The sequence below is a fragment of the Macrosteles quadrilineatus genome, unplaced genomic scaffold (assembly GCF_028750875.1).
Source record: "Macrosteles quadrilineatus isolate MER2022 unplaced genomic scaffold, UCM_ALF_1.0 Scaffold_2__2_contigs__length_208266976, whole genome shotgun sequence".
Lineage (NCBI taxonomy): Eukaryota > Metazoa > Arthropoda > Insecta > Hemiptera > Cicadellidae > Macrosteles > Macrosteles quadrilineatus.
The window spans coordinates 163209449-163225493 of NW_026542595.1; the positions used below are offsets into that span (position 1 = coordinate 163209449).

The 16045-nt window shown below is 36.6% G+C and overlaps 1 protein-coding gene across 6 annotated transcripts in view; it reads left to right on the forward strand.

Annotated features, from left to right (window-relative positions):
* LOC128988184 (YLP motif-containing protein 1-like) overlaps nt 1–16045 on the forward strand; it is a 65309-nt gene that overhangs the window by 29530 nt on the left and 19734 nt on the right. For all 6 annotated transcript variants that reach the window (XM_054409426.1, XM_054409429.1, XM_054409430.1 and 3 more), the window contains 9 exons: nt 772–897; nt 3496–3729; nt 4904–5093; nt 5275–5352; nt 5932–6082; nt 9773–9892; nt 11142–11318; nt 11574–11741; nt 12503–12595. In XM_054409426.1, coding sequence (XP_054265401.1) covers nt 772–897; nt 3496–3729; nt 4904–5093; nt 5275–5352; nt 5932–6082; nt 9773–9892; nt 11142–11318; nt 11574–11741; nt 12503–12595 — 1337 coding nt within the window. The remainder of the gene's footprint in view (nt 1–771; nt 898–3495; nt 3730–4903; nt 5094–5274; nt 5353–5931; nt 6083–9772; nt 9893–11141; nt 11319–11573; nt 11742–12502; nt 12596–16045) is intronic.

Sequence of the window (16045 nt, forward strand, 5' to 3'; positions counted from 1 at the left end):
TAAAAATATGGATCGCCTATCAATTTATAGGTTATTAGGTTCTTTAGAAAAAGCAGAGTGTGAACACCGCCGATAGCGGTAAATCATCACAGATGTTGCCACTATTGCTGGAAATCACAACGAATGTTGCTGCGATAGCGAGAAATCATCACAGATGCTGCTGTGATTGCTGGAAATGACAACGGATGTTTCTTCTGCGATTGTGAGAAATGACCAGGAATGTTGTTGCTATCGCTTGAAATCACTACGGATATTGCCGCAACTGTGGGAAATCATCACGGATGTTGCCATCATCGAAAGATATGATCATTGAGGGGCTGCTAACGCAAAACATTATCACAGAATTCGCCAAAGAGTTTTTAATATAATTGGAGGTATGAATAAGAATCACAAAAAAAATTTGGCTTGTTGCAGCAAACCTAAGTAATCGTTAAACTAATGTTATTTAAATATAGAATAAATATGACATTTTAAAGGAGATTTTTCAGTGAAAATATAATCAGGCAAATGGAAATTCAATTAGTCTGTAGGTTTTACACGGTAGGGTTATTTTTTTCTTGACACAATTTCATGTTAGGAGTAAATGGTTAATGTGTGGTAATTGATGATAGGGAACCATGAATGTTGGATATTATCCATCTTCATGTTAATATTAATATATCAAAATAGCAAAACTTTGGTAGTTTGTACCAACATTGTTCCTTTAGGTAACAAATTATTGAGGCCTTTTTTAATCTAAGTTTGAGCACTAAATAGTTGAATATTTTGCAGACTTGGACATTCCAGTGATGATTCAGCCGATGCACATGTTTGACTACCAACACGGGGCTAACCCTGGTCCTCCACCGTTCATCAAGTCCTCCTTCCTGCCTAGAGGCCGAGACTTTAATGACATTGGTAAGCGATCATGTCAGATTCAAGACTTTTGAATTGTGCTTGTTTTAAATATAATTTTAAATTATCTACATTAAAACAAAGTTTAGCCATTAATATTCTATCTTACTCATTACTCCTTTGGCTATTCATACCAAAGAAAGTGTTAGTAAACACATAGTGGAGTGGCAAGGCTAGAGCAATGCTGAGTGGGTTTAAAATAACACATGTACGAGGAAGGTAAAAGTATGTCGAGCCTCAGCAGTAACATTAATAAAATTATAATAAAAAGATGTATTAATTTAATTGTTTACATTAATAACATAAATTTAACCAGGGTGTCTAGTAGTCGGGAAAGTCGGGAATTAGTATTGAATTTCAAAATGGTCTTGAAAAGTCGGGATTTAGTCTTAAATTTGATTTCAAAGTCGGGAATTTTCATGATTTTGCCACGATCGTCGTCTTGCGTTTACGTAACCGCGAAAGCCAATGATGATGTCTACACGGCCTCGGTAAATGTTCACGATTTTGCCGCGATAGTGGACGACGACGATGACGTTTCTGTGACAGCGGTAGACGACGATGACGTTACCGTGACCGCGGGAGACGACGATAACGTTTCCGTGACCGCGGGAGACGACGATGATGTCTACACGGCCGCGGGAAATGTTCATGATTTTGCCGTGATCGCGGACGACGACGATAACGTTTCCGTGACCGCAGGAGATGACGGTGATGTCTAAACAGCCGCGGGAAATGTTCATGATTTTGCCGCGATCGTGGACAACGACGATGACGTTTCCGTGACCGCAGGAGACTACGATGACGTTTCCGTGACCGCGGGAGATGACGATGATGTTTCCGTGACCGCGGGAGGCGACGATGACGTTTCCGTGACCGCGGGAGACGACGATGATATCTGCTCAGCTGCGCGAAATGTTCATGATTTTGTCGCGATCGCGGACGACGACGATAACGTTTCCGTGACCGTAGGAGATGACGGTGATGTCTAAACAGCCGCGGGAAATGTTCATGATTTTGCCGCGATCGCGGGAGATGACGATGATATCTGCTCGGCTGCGCGAAATGTTCATGATTTTGTCGCGATCGTGGACGACGACGATGACGTTTCCGTGATCACGGACGACGACGATGACGTTTCCGTGACCGCGGGAGATGACGATGGCGTTTCCGTGACCGCGGGACACGACGATGATATCTGCTCGGCCGCGGGAAATGTTCATGATATTGTCGCGATCGCGGGATATGACGATGGCGTTTCCGTGACCGCGGGAGACGACGATGGCGTTTCCGTGACCGCAGGAGACGACGATGACGTTTCCGTGACCGCGGGAGACGACGATGACGTTTCCGCGACCGCGGGAGACGACGATGACGTTTCCGTGACCGCGGGAGATGACGATGACGTTTCCGTGACCGCGGGAGACAACGATGATGTCTCCACGGCCGCGGGAAATGTTCATGATTTTGCCGTGATTGCGGACGTCGACGATAACGTTTCCGTGACCGCGGGAGATGACAGTGATGTCTAAACAGCCGCGGGAAATGTTCATGATTTTGCCGCCATCGCGGACGATGACGATGACGTTTCTGGGACCGCGGGAGACGACGATGATGTCATTGATGTCTACAAGGCCGCGGGAATTGTTAATGATTTTGTTTGCGGACGACGACGATCACGTTTCTGTAACCGCTGAAGTCAATGATGATGTCTAAATGTACGGTACGCGAAAGATTTCATGATAACAAAAACCAAATTTGCTAGTTAGAATTTTTTATTGCTGCATTATTTCTTTACTTGAAAACACCACATTATCATAATACTACTTTATGACAAAGATAGGGGTTGGTGTAGTATTATTTAGAAAATTTGGTTAATCTATAAAAATTGGTATCGGTATCAAGAATCGAGAATCAATACATTTTGGTATCAACACCCACTAGTTTTTGAAGAAACTAGTCTTGAAAAATCTGGAATTAGTCTTGAAAAGTCTGGAATTAGTCTTGAATTTTATAATGGAAATAAACTAGACACCCTGTTTAACAAACATTTCTGTTTTTGTCCCATCGGTGGCGAAGACAATATTTTCTCCCCTATCATTTCCAAATGGCCCAACTCTTGCTTTAGTTTGGGCTTCCGACATAACATTATATATATTATATCATAGATAAAACATACTCTCTTAGTAGATTTCTCATCCTTATGGAACAGTTGAAGACAATTTTATTGTTAGCTCTATACGGTTTATGTAGAGGTCGTGTTTTGTTTACAATTTGTTTCCCGTTATTACAGTCATTTAAAACCTTGTTTAACCAAATAATACGATCTAATCATAAACAATAACTTGTCCCCTAGTTATATAACCAAACACTAAAGCACAAATCAAGAAATTAGCCCTAAAATAATAGAAACAAAATTTCTTTGACACTAGCGCCCAGTGTCACCGAACATGAACTAGACATGACAAAATGTGCTTCAAAATTTACAATGGGATGAGAAGTCTACCTGTGTTGGTTAGTCTATGATTATATATAGTAGTTGTACAATTCCAACAACTATTGTCTCTCTTTAACTATGATTTGTTTTGATTATTTTGGCAGAACGTGACCTGGATAGGGAGAGAGAGAGGAGTGACAGTAGAGGCAGAGGTCACAGCAGGGAGGACAGGTTTCCTGGCAGACAGGACAGACGGGACAGGGATAGGGACCATGACAGAGGCAAGGAGGACAGGTTCAGGGACAGGAGGGATGACAGGGACAGGCGAGACGACAGAGACAGACGAGACGACAGAGACAGACGAGATGACAGGGACAGGCACGACCGAGATAGAGATAGTAAGTAACCTACCTTTTGTCTACATGCATACAATGGAACCTATTACCTTAGACTGTTCGTAGAAGTAGACATCCCATCCTCATTTTAAAGTAGATTGCCAGTTTTAGAACAATAATAAGGGCAATTGAATTGAGCCAAAGACTGAGTGTGTTTATCTTAGGTTACTCATTTCTGTTGCATAGCATATTCAAACTTTAAACCAGGGTATGGGCTGGGATGAAATTTCCTTCAGCAAAATGCTACAAACTCTCACACAACTGTAGCAAAAATATTATTCTTTAAGCATTTAAAAAAAAATTGCTAGCAATATTATATGTTTGAACATTACATCTTAAATTTTATTCGTAGCAAATTTGCCATAGCCTGCAAAAACAATGCAGCATTTTTAGGTTGTGTATAGCAAAATGCTAAAGATACTATCGCAGCTTAAACCCTGCTTTTAACAAAGCCAAACTTAAAGGCGAGTGTTGCTGTTCTGAATCTCGGAAAGTCTAATCAGACCTTCGGCACACATTTTGCGTTTAGTACTTGTTGCTGAGGGTCTAAACGGGCAGTATGCAGAAGGTCTAACTCCCGGAAGGTCTAAAAGTACAGTCAATGCAGAAAACTTATCCACTGATACTGTTTTACTTTACTGTGATTACTGTTTTTAGACCTTGCGGGATTTAGAACTTGGGCACACAACCTATATTTTGTAAATAAATGTTTATAAAATGAGACTTGCTGAAGGTCTAACCCGGAAGGTCTAAAAATGTGGGCATTCTGTCACCAGAGTTGAAGGCTATACACACAGTCAATAACGCAACAACTCGTAGAGCTGTAATTATTCTCAGTGATAGTTTTAGTAACTCTCACATCTATTGTTTTGCTAGCTCGTTATTACGAGTACAATGGAGGTAGTAAAATAAAAATAATCTCCATTTATATTATATACAAATCGTTCAATGAAACCCCACACTTGCACATAAGAAATAATTGATCGTATGACTGTGTTGAAACACAACTGCTTCTCACTGAGTGGGAATTGATTGCCATTAATGTCATGTAATGTTTGACAAATCTCTTTTGTTTCTACATTTCTTTAGTTTATAAATTAAATTAATGATGGGTGTGAAAAAATAGAGTTTGGTTACTGCCCATTTTTGGATTATAGAATACAATTTTCTTTTACAGATGACAGAAAAGATGACAGAGACAGCAGGGGTCGTAATGACCGTGAACGTAACGATCGGGAACGCAACGATCGAGAACGTAACGACCGTGATCGTAATGACAGAGAACGTAACAACAGAGACAGAGAACGAGAAAGAGAGAGGGAAAAGGACAGAGATAGAAGGAATGATGACAAGTCTAACGACAGCAGGTATGACAAAACCACTAAAGCCTCTACTGTTAATCTATATTAGTACTTAAGATATGTTTTATTAAATGTTAATGCTTGTCTAAACAATAACTTACAGGTGCCTTTGGTAAAATGACCCAATTAAGTTGATAGTTGATTTCCTTTGTTGAATTGGAGTACTTATTGATTTTATGTTCAACAGGAGTAAAGACCAAGGGGACAGGCGAGGGGTCAGGGATAGGTTTGATAACCTAAAGCCTAAAGACGACAGACCATCAAGGTACTGGTAATTTTTAGAGTAATTAAACTAGTCTAAATTATTTACTGTGAAGTTTGGATAGTGGTTGGATTATTTTAGTGGTGTAGTGTAGTTTGGTGTTCTTATTGTTGTGTCAAATTGTTGTGTTCAATGACAGTTTACAAACTTTCTTCCTAAACTATAAATTTTTGTTTATCATAAAATTTAATCTGAATGGGTCAAGAACGCTAGTTCAATATCTAGTACTATGCATAGGAAAAAACATCAATAACCGATTCGGTAATGAAGTTGGTGATTAAAATTCAGTTGTTTTGACTCTGATATAAATCAGGTCACATTCATGAAGTAAAATTACTCTTTGTTGTAGGAAATGCCATTCTTAGGGTTGGTTGAAATAATTGTTTGTGGTTTTATTATTCAGACCTAATGACAGGAAAGAATGCCTATGATGTTTCAGAATTCAAATTTTGTTTTAATCTTGTCTTAAACGTTTAAACAATTTCTCAAGAGACCTGTCTTTAGCAACTTTATTAGCCATGATTTAAATGTGGATGTATAGATGTAGCTTGGCAAAATTCTCAAATGTGTGATGTCTGGTAGGGAGGAGCCGCCTCCAGCCAGACAACACCCAGCTGTTCTAATAGAAGATATCCTCAACACCCCGGGGAGAGACAAGAGACCCAACAAGATACTAGTCATTCTACGAGGACCACCAGGCTCTGGCAAGAGCTTTGTGGCTAAACTAATCAAGGTTTGTTCACACCTGACTACATTCAACTATTACTTACCAATACAGTCTAACCTTGATATAACGAACCTCGATATAACAAATTCCTTGATATAACAAATTTTTTGTAATCCCCTAGAACTCTCCATAAGACACAATGTATATTTTACCTCTACATAACGAACAAACCATAACAACGACCTTGATTTAACAAATTTTTTGTGATTTCGGCTAAAATAAGACACCTCAATACAAAAAATTTATCATTGTCAGAACCTCTACATTGCAAATTTAACCTCTGCATAACGAATTGTCTACGTCTTTCCCTCGATATAACAAATCCCCCACCCAATTATTGTTTTGGGAAAATCTGTTTCTTTATCAAATGAAATGGAAAGGTCACGTCATCGCTTGTGCTAACATTCGTCTGCTCCGTTTTACATCTTTGTCTGCTGTCGCTGCGCGCGCTATGTTGCAACTGAGAACTGAACTGATTTCATTCACTGAGGACTGATGACGACGTAATGTTTAGTTTAGTAAGCTGTGATTGGGCGATATGGGATAACTATGGTGAATTGTACAATTTTTGGATAAAGAGAAACCTAAGAAAGAATATAAAAACAAAACCAAAGAGAAAGAATAGCAACATCGTTATTTTAACATTCCTTTTCCGAGTGTTTTTATTATCCTATGATTATACACTTTTATAATGACTTATCTAATAAGTTATTGTTTTCAATACGATTTGTTTCGTTTCAACTAGCAACACCAATGCTATAGTTAATGATTATTATTGACATTCCTCTGTTCTGTTGTGATAAATCAGTACTGTACTGTAAAGTAGCCTACCGGCCTATCGCGAGCAGTAGCTTACTAAACTTTTTACGTTCTTTGTTTTGTTCTTTACACGGTTTATGACTACACAATACACAATAGTGTTTGGCTAGGTTTTAGGAGGGTTAGAACAAGCTGTGATTTTAAACTTACAGTTTTTAACCTGTACCAAGGTCAATGCCATTGTCATGATTGCGCAATATTCAGATCCCTCCCCTTTATTATGCCGGATAATTTAGGTTCTACTGTGCAATGTAAACACTGTACTGTAAAGAATTGTAGCCTTTGCTACTTTAATTGTATTTTAATGAGGTCAAATCCCGACCTATATTGACCGACGCTGGTTCTGAACCTCGACTTAGCGAAATTCCTGCAAACCTAACCTCTATATAACGAACCTCGTTTTAACAAAATCCTTGATATAACGAATATTCAATTCGGTCCCTTCAGATTCGTTATACTGAGGTTGGACTGTATATTTCAACTGATCTGAAATAAGTCAATTGCAATTTAAAATATTAAGGTTTTAGGTTACTTCACCGAGCGGAGGTTTACAAAATAACTCTTAACTACTACTGTATAGTTTAAGATATTTTAATTAATAAAAAACCAAAATAAAGCTCATTTTCTGCTCTTTGAGACTTAATAATTGTTCATTCAATGAAATAGTGGAATTATAAGGTTTTTATTTTCTTTAGAATTTATAATAAAGCTGGGTTTTCCGTTTTCCCTTGCGGAGGTTAACAGAAAAGTGTAACTCCTGAACCGTTTGAGATATTTTGATAAATAAAAAATCAAAAGAAAGTAAAGAAAGCTAATTTTTCTCTCTACATTCCACTTACCCCAACATCAAGTAATATGCAGAGGAAAACTACAATAAAGGTGGTGGGGGGTATATACTTGTACAGTACTTGTAAGTGTACACCCCAAACATCATATTACAAAAAAAATTCTCAAAAACGCAAAATTCATATTTATGACAAAAAAAACACATATACAAAACATTTCAAAGAATAAGCTCAGATAGTTTGATTTGTATAGCACCTACAAACGTTTTTAATCTGTAGTCAAAGTTGTACTATGTGATTTGGGGCGTACACTTACCCCACCTGACCTTATCTATAAGTGTAAAAGAGGATGTTTGTATATATATTTGTTTGTTTGTTTGTTTGGCAGTGATAAACTCAGACACCGCTGAACCGATTGCCACGAAACTTGGTACATACGTGTAGAATGTCATGGAATAGGTTTTATTGTTGATCATTTCATGTTAAGTATTTAATTATTTTAGGGTTAATTGTTATGAAATCAGTTTTGTTTTAAGCGTGATTGATACTCACTTGGTGCATTCTCACTGTTATTTTAGCAAAAAATTAATTGTTTGTTACACGTAAGAAAACATTGACGATGTCTATTGTACTGACCTGCAAAACCAGGAGTTATGCGGGATTTTTTTGAATCGAGAAAAATTGGGAAGTATGCGTGAATTTCATATTTTATAGGGAATTTTCAATTTGCCGTGATAGCGCATGAAGATGACGTTTCCGTGACCGCGGGAGACGATGATGATGCCCAAACTCCTAGTTTAATTTTTATATTAAAATTACTCTTTATTTGTACAATAGTTTAACAGCCGTGATTCTTTAGTGATTTTGTCGTGATTGCCCAGGCCGATGATGGCATTTCCGTGACCGCGGGAGACGACGATGACATTCCCATGACTGCGGGAGATGACGATGACGTTTCCGTGACCGCGGGAGACGATGATGATGTCTAAACGGCTGCGTGATTTGTTAGTGATTTATCCGCAATCGCCAATGACGTCGATGGCGTTTCCGTGACCGTGGGTGACAACGATGACGATTCCGTAACCGCAGGAGACGACAATGGCGTTTCCGTCTGATGATGTCCTTAAAATTATTGCTCGACGTTGATGACCGCGGGAAATTATTAGAATTAAGCTACCATTGCGGAATATGATGATAACTTTTCTGTGATCGCGGGAGATCATTATTATGTTTCTGTTACCGCTGAACAATGTCAGGATTTTGTCACGACAACAGAAGACAGTAGTGATGTTTCCGTTACTGAGGGAGATATTAAGGATTTTTCAGTTATCGCGGAAAACGATGATAGTGCTTCTACGACAGTGGTAGATGATCACGATATAACCTCGAGGTTGGAAAGTTTAGTACAAAAAGTACGACATGAACTACCTGGAATTACTCATGAATTTTTCTGGTTAGCCTGGTGGACACCCTGTTGTAATACTTGACACTTGAAATATATTGAATCTTGAATACTAGTGAAGTAACACACCAACTTTAAACTGCAAGTGCTTTAAATAGCTCAAGAATAGAATTTTTAAGCACTACAGATTTGAATTTTTCGAAGTCGTCCGGTTGAAGAAGGATTTGCCATGTCAGCGTTGCCAGGGGTGCGCCCGATTGTGATGTCGTTCATAGCGTGTAATGGTCACAATCTTCGGGACTGTGCATCCCACGTCTAGACCAGCCTTGCACATTAGATGATCTTTTACATGCGAATGACAAAGCCATATCGGTAGCTAATTTTTGGAAAAGCAAAGTCTGATTTCCGGACATGGAAAGTAAGTATTTGAATTTTGATAACAAATTGTCAGTAAAAAGACCGGTGCTCTCTGCGCTGAGTGACTTGCCCTTTCACTTCTCCTTATATGCACACATGTCTAGGCTAGTAAACTGTGTCAATAGTTTTTAAATTGTCACATATATATATGTTTTTATGTATAAACAATTAAATGGTACTTTATACCCTCCACTTGAGGTACCAGTTATTGAAAGTATTCTTGCCACAGGACATTCTTCTGTGCAATGTTGAGCCAATAACACTTGTTTGCAGGACAAGGAAGTAGAGAATGGAGGCAACGCGCCCAGGATAGTCTCTCTGGATGATTACTTCATGTGTGAAGTAGAGAGAGAAGAGGTGGATCCCGAAACAAAGCGCAAGTTTACAACCAAGGTGAGTTACTCATGTGTTAGATCTTACTAGTTATGTGTCAACTTCAATTTTTATTGATTCTGTCTCAATTTGGGGAATGTTGTTTCTGAGTTTGTTTCTTGGTTTGAAATAGATAAAATTACCATCCACTTATATTTTTGTCTGAGGCACGCTAATCATTTTTCTTTGATTGAATTTTACTGTTAGTGATGGTTTAAATGTTTGATGAATTTTTGCAAGTGGAACTTGAGTTTCAGTAATTGATGGAAAATGTAAGCAATAACAACAATTAAAACTACTCATAATACATTATTATTTTATCCTAAACACTCTGAAAAGCTTTGATGTTTTTTAATGCAAGTCTGTATGGTTGACAGTATAAAAAGTTCTAGCTTAATACTAATCATGAATTTGTTGTGTTGTTCATTTATCGTCATCATAACTTGAATTTGTGATCATCTTCCACGATAGTATAACGAACCATGATGTTCCACAATCCTAGCGAAATTGAGAGCATCTCCCTCCTTGTCTCCCGCAATCAGAGCAAAATTATTTCATGACATTCCGATATTTCCACTAACTCTTGGGTTTTTCTGCTAAAAACCAGCAGTCTACAACACACAACGGACTCAAAAAATCAACCCCACCCTATATCTTACCTATTTGAATCATATAACAAAATTTGCTTAAAGATAAAAGAAATTGGTGACATATCTGTCTAGAAAACGATGGATGGATTTAATCAACCTGTAAAGGAAAAATGTTACTCCTCCAGCCTACCCTCGTTATTGATTGACTTTCTATGGAAGGAGGTATCCATTTTATAATTGACAAAACCAGTTTCTTCATTCATAGAAAGTTAAATAAAAATTATACTCTTATCTTATAGATTGTGCAACTCTCAAAATACTTTTTTATCCTTTAGTTTTTACACACTACAGGGTATGGTTAGTTGATGGAGATATAAAAGATTCAATTAACAACCCCTTTAATAGCAGACAAAACTGAGCAAAACACTTAAATTGTAGGCCTAATCAAGAACCGTATATACATTTTACTTAAGCATAATATTTTTTTAATAAAGAAATACACTAATTAAATTGGGTGTACAATGTATTTTTATTTTTTACAATGTTGGAAATCCAATAGAGCTCAATTTTAACAAATTCTCAACGTAATACAACTTTCGCACAAAGATTGGGAAATCTATTCTATCTATTCTGAAAAAATCCTGAATTTTTAAGTCCTGATCAACTTTACTGTTCATCAGGTAATGGAGTATGAGTATGAACCAGAGATGGAGTCGCACTATCGTCAGTCTCTTATCAAAGCTGTCCGCAAGAACCTGGCCGACGGCTACTTCCCTTTCATAATCCTCGACTGTATCAACAACAAACTGGAGCATTATGAAGAAATCAACACGTTCGCCAAGCAGAAGGGCTTTCAGGTATATGCTAACTGAGGATTAAAAACTCTTGGGTTTTTGTCTTTTTATATAGCTAACTAGCTTTTTATATAACTCACCTGTAAATATGACACTGTACTACTCTCAACAAATATGTTGATAAAGAATATAGTCTATTGTCTAGTACATATAGTAGAACCTTACTTTACTGAGATCTGAATTAACTGGAAAGGTTAAGAAAGAACAACAATTCTTTTATCTTTCTTGTTGACTCAATTGCATTCTTGTTGTTTACAGGTATTTATCTGTGAGATGGACTCTGATGTAAATGTGTGTAGCAAGAGAAACATACACAAAAGAACAGAAAAGGAGATAGCGGAAATGGTGAAGAATTGGGAGCCAACCCCCACATCTCAGACACTACTGGATGTCAGGAGCTTACTGCAGTCTGCTGCCATTACTGAGGTAACGTTTAGTATTAAGAAGCTAACTCGGTGATAGTCATTGGCGTAGTGTAGTGGTTTTTGCTGAATCTCAAATCTCACATTGAGTTACACTTGCTGTTTACTGTTGGCCCACACTACCATCCCTTCTGTGTTTGTTTCGGATAACATTTTTCTTCATGTCTCATTTTCACATTTAAGGACGCTATTCTCTAGTCCAGAACATTTTCACACATTACTTCAGGCTAGGAAATAATTCATGGTCCTAGGAATCTAATCAATAAGTTGCTTAGATCGTGGGAAATAATCACGAATGCTACTGGGAGATTATCTTAATATTACTCTCAGATTCTGGCATAGAACACAGTAAATAGTAATGAGACTCAATTTCTAAGTAAATCCATATTACAGATTCTTTATTTTGATTCTAGAACAGGATTAAACAGTTGCTTTGGGATTTTGGTTTAATTCAAATTTGAAGATTCCTGGATTTTGTCATCACCTAAACAAAAAAATCATTTATCCAACTGAATTAGAATTTCTTTTTACTTTGTTTCACTGAAGAAATCTTGTCATTAGTATTAGAACATTATCTTTTTTGTATTTGAAAACTTATTAGGTACTTATTTATTTAACTACGCTAGTGCTTTATGTCCTAGTTTTTTTTTGTACAAGTATCCCTTTAAAACCTGTTTTATTTTTTTTAGTAGAATTGCATATTTTTCCCCAAATAATTTGTTCACTTTCACAATAAGTTGTGAAACAAAATCTTTGTGTTCACAGGTTGAAATGGAAGATGCTCCGGCAGAAGAGGAGAAGAATGAGAAGACAGACAGTGGAGACAAAGAAGAGTCCAAGGTGGAAGATGTAGAAGAGGTAAGTGGGCCTTTGATTGTCCGAGTGATAGGTTAAGCTCCAGTGTCGGTCGCCGACCGTATTTCCTCAAGTCTAAGACGGAATGCTTTCAGCCCCAAACTACCACAGGTAAGCGACAATAATCAGACAGGTTTAAGTTTTTATTTTTTCCCTACAAATACTTTAAAATAATATATATATCCTATATGATTTTATAAACACATAAAACTAGTTTTGGATTAAATATAATCATCGAAAGTATAATTTTAGTACATTAAAATAAATTGGTTTTTATTAGTTAAATACATTTTTACCTTATGTAAATCCCACAATAACACTTAAGAATACAGTTTCCTTAACTAAAGTTCATGTGTTCATGTGTTAACTAAGATCATGTGTGGATCATGTGTTTGTAGCCTTGACTAAATCCTAAACCCACATAAAATATACATAAAATTTTAGTGTTCTGAGTACTTTTCCATCAAATCTTTATTTTACTTATCTTATTGGACAGTTCTAGAGAATTATAGGCATACAAATGAGTGTAGCAATGTCATACTCAAGTACAGTATTAGAATAGATTTGTATGAGATATTCTGCATTTATAACGTGTCTTTATTCTTTAAATAATTATGTGAGTACAGTAAATAAACAGACGTCAATTTTTTTCTTGATAATTCACATATTAATTACCTTAGTTAGCCTTTAAAACCCATGCGGAACCTTTTTCTGTATCACATAACAAAATAAATTTTTCATTTTCATTTGATTTTGTTATATGATTTTGCAGTAAAATTTTGACTAAAACTATAAGGAACCAATTTATTTTAACCCTTCATGGTTGTCTTTGATTTTAAAACAATATCGGTGACACACAGAGTTTTTTTGGGGGGGGGGGTGTTGAAACATAAGACAAACAATGATTTTTAATCTTATATTAATACAAAAACGTATTTAAACCATGTATAATTAATAAAACTGTACATAAATAACTATTTTTCTAGAAATATTTCAAAAACTCTAAAGATTTATTTAATAGTTTAATGGTTTTTAAGGTCAGTGTTATGAAAGAGGGATTTATGGGCGGGGATTTTAAAAATCAATCATCTAACAGGATGGATGTATTTGAAGAAATTTGTAAAGTAAACTGTAAAAAACTAATTATATAATTTATAAATTCTATGTGATATGTGCAAACAAATTCATCATAAGATAAAAACGAAAAACTGTGACTGGACTTAACCACACTCACTAACCCACACCTGAGTTGCTGAACTTAGGAGAAGGGTGGTTGTAAAAATTGTTTTGGTGAAATCCAGGAATGCTGCTTAAGACACACGGAGCCGGACGCAACTGGCGCGCCAACTAAGTAGTTTTCTTTTTGGAAAAATCTTTACACTCTGAGCTTAACTTCACAACTGCCCCCCCCTCAAATTGGCGTGAACAATTTGTTGTGATTTGACATTGAATATAATTTTTTCAACTGTTTCTGCAGAATTAAGGTTCGAACGTGGTTTTATGCGGGTCAGCCAAACACCGTTAGGAAAACTTGTTACATTAAAGCCAGTTTGAGGTTTTGCACCGGTAATTAAACTAATTCCCACACTTGTAATACCCAAATGCTGGAATCTTCTTCAACAAAATGAATTTTGAATCCTCCAATGCCACTAGAAAAATTAAATGTTGTAAGATAAGGAATACTTTGTCAGCCGCACGTTAATTAAAAATGGTCATTTAGTATCTGAGTAGATAGCGACTTAAAATTATTGTATATGTGGTGATTTTCTTATGGTTAAATTGTTAATGCTGTATATAGTATGTAGAAACTAAAATAAAGATCCTAGTTTTCTAAATGTTTCTGCGTCTTTTGACCTGAAAATTAAAATATTACTCACTATCTATCAAATAAGTGACACCTATTAATTACCTCCTAAGTTAATTTGTTTCTTTATCCATCGGTCAGTGATTATTTTCTCTACTGACGATTATTTCCTTGCCCATGTTAAATGGTTAGTTACTTGGATTAGCATAATTAGTAGCCCCATCGTTGATCTGTTGAGAAAATTGCTATGTATTGAACATATATTTCAGTGGTTGTGTGACTGTAAGTTACATTTATTTATACAAATAATTGGGAAGGTTTTAGCAAATTGTTATATAGCACATAAGCTATTTAATAACAGACTGATTGTGTTGACTGATCATTCGCTGCATGATCTGACATATCTTTGTAACTGCATTGCTGAAATATAAATTTTTAGTGTGAAGTTTTATCGATAATTCTTTAATACTTTTCAATGATATGGCGACCATACAAAGTAGGTATTTTAAGCCAAGTATGAATGGAGATGAGTGTAGGATGAGTGGCGCGATCTTGTAGTCTTGTTAGTGACTAAGGCCGACATTCCTTAGACACAGCTGTTAATTAATAACAGATGACTGTTATTATGGACTCGGCTGCTATGGTATTGATGTGGTTTTGTTTCATTGTAATATGATTGGGGGTCTTCACTTGCTAATTTTTTCAATAGCTTTGCAGAAGCACCTAACCTATCCTTTCTCCCTATTCACCCCTGAACCCACTGAAGTTTTTTTCTTTCACTGCTAATTTCTCGCAAAGTACCTTTGACAGAACTACGCTATGACATTTTCACAGTATGGATATTAACACAAAAACAAATCCTCAAACTGCACTAGCCATTAAAACTCGCTATGTGTGAATATAGATTAAATTTTGCTGGCAAGTAGGAGCTGCGACTAATAATAACGGCGACTAAGTCACGGCGAGTTGGATGCCATGTGTGAACTAGCCTTTTAGTTAATTAGGTTTAGGAGTTTTTTTTCATAAATAAGTCAATCAGCTTGCTGAGATTAGTCATTTGTTAATTTTTGAAACTCTTAGCTGTGGCTCTGAATTACCTGATTTACAATCATTGAATCAGCATAGGCTATTGTGACCTGTTTCAGTTCCCTTGATTTTATTCAGCGTCAACTGTGTCGCCAGATAAAATTCAATGTCAGATGTTTTTCCCTAACTGTGAAATGGCATCCTCATCGGCTAAACCCGGAATGTATGTCCAGTGTTAATGTAAAGGAGAAGGTCATCAGCAATTTAAAATGCAGGAATGCCTTCTGCTCAATGAGCTTCTAGTTCTTTCTACTAATAGTTTGGGCTAACTGGAGATGCCATTTCACTGTATGGTCAAATCATCCGGCAGTGATTTTGATTTGACGATGGTTGACACCAGTAAATTTTTATTTCACTAAATAGAGTGGTGTCTATACATCAGTTTTGTATGGTTCTGTATGAGTTGTATTAAGTTAAACATAATGATGTATAAGATCTAGAATTTACTTATCCGTCCGTCAACCTTTTAAATGATTTCATCGAGTGCAATCACCTTAGTTTATAGTTAATATGTTTTGTAACTCAGATACAAAACCTCGGTAACCACCGAACCTGGTGTTATG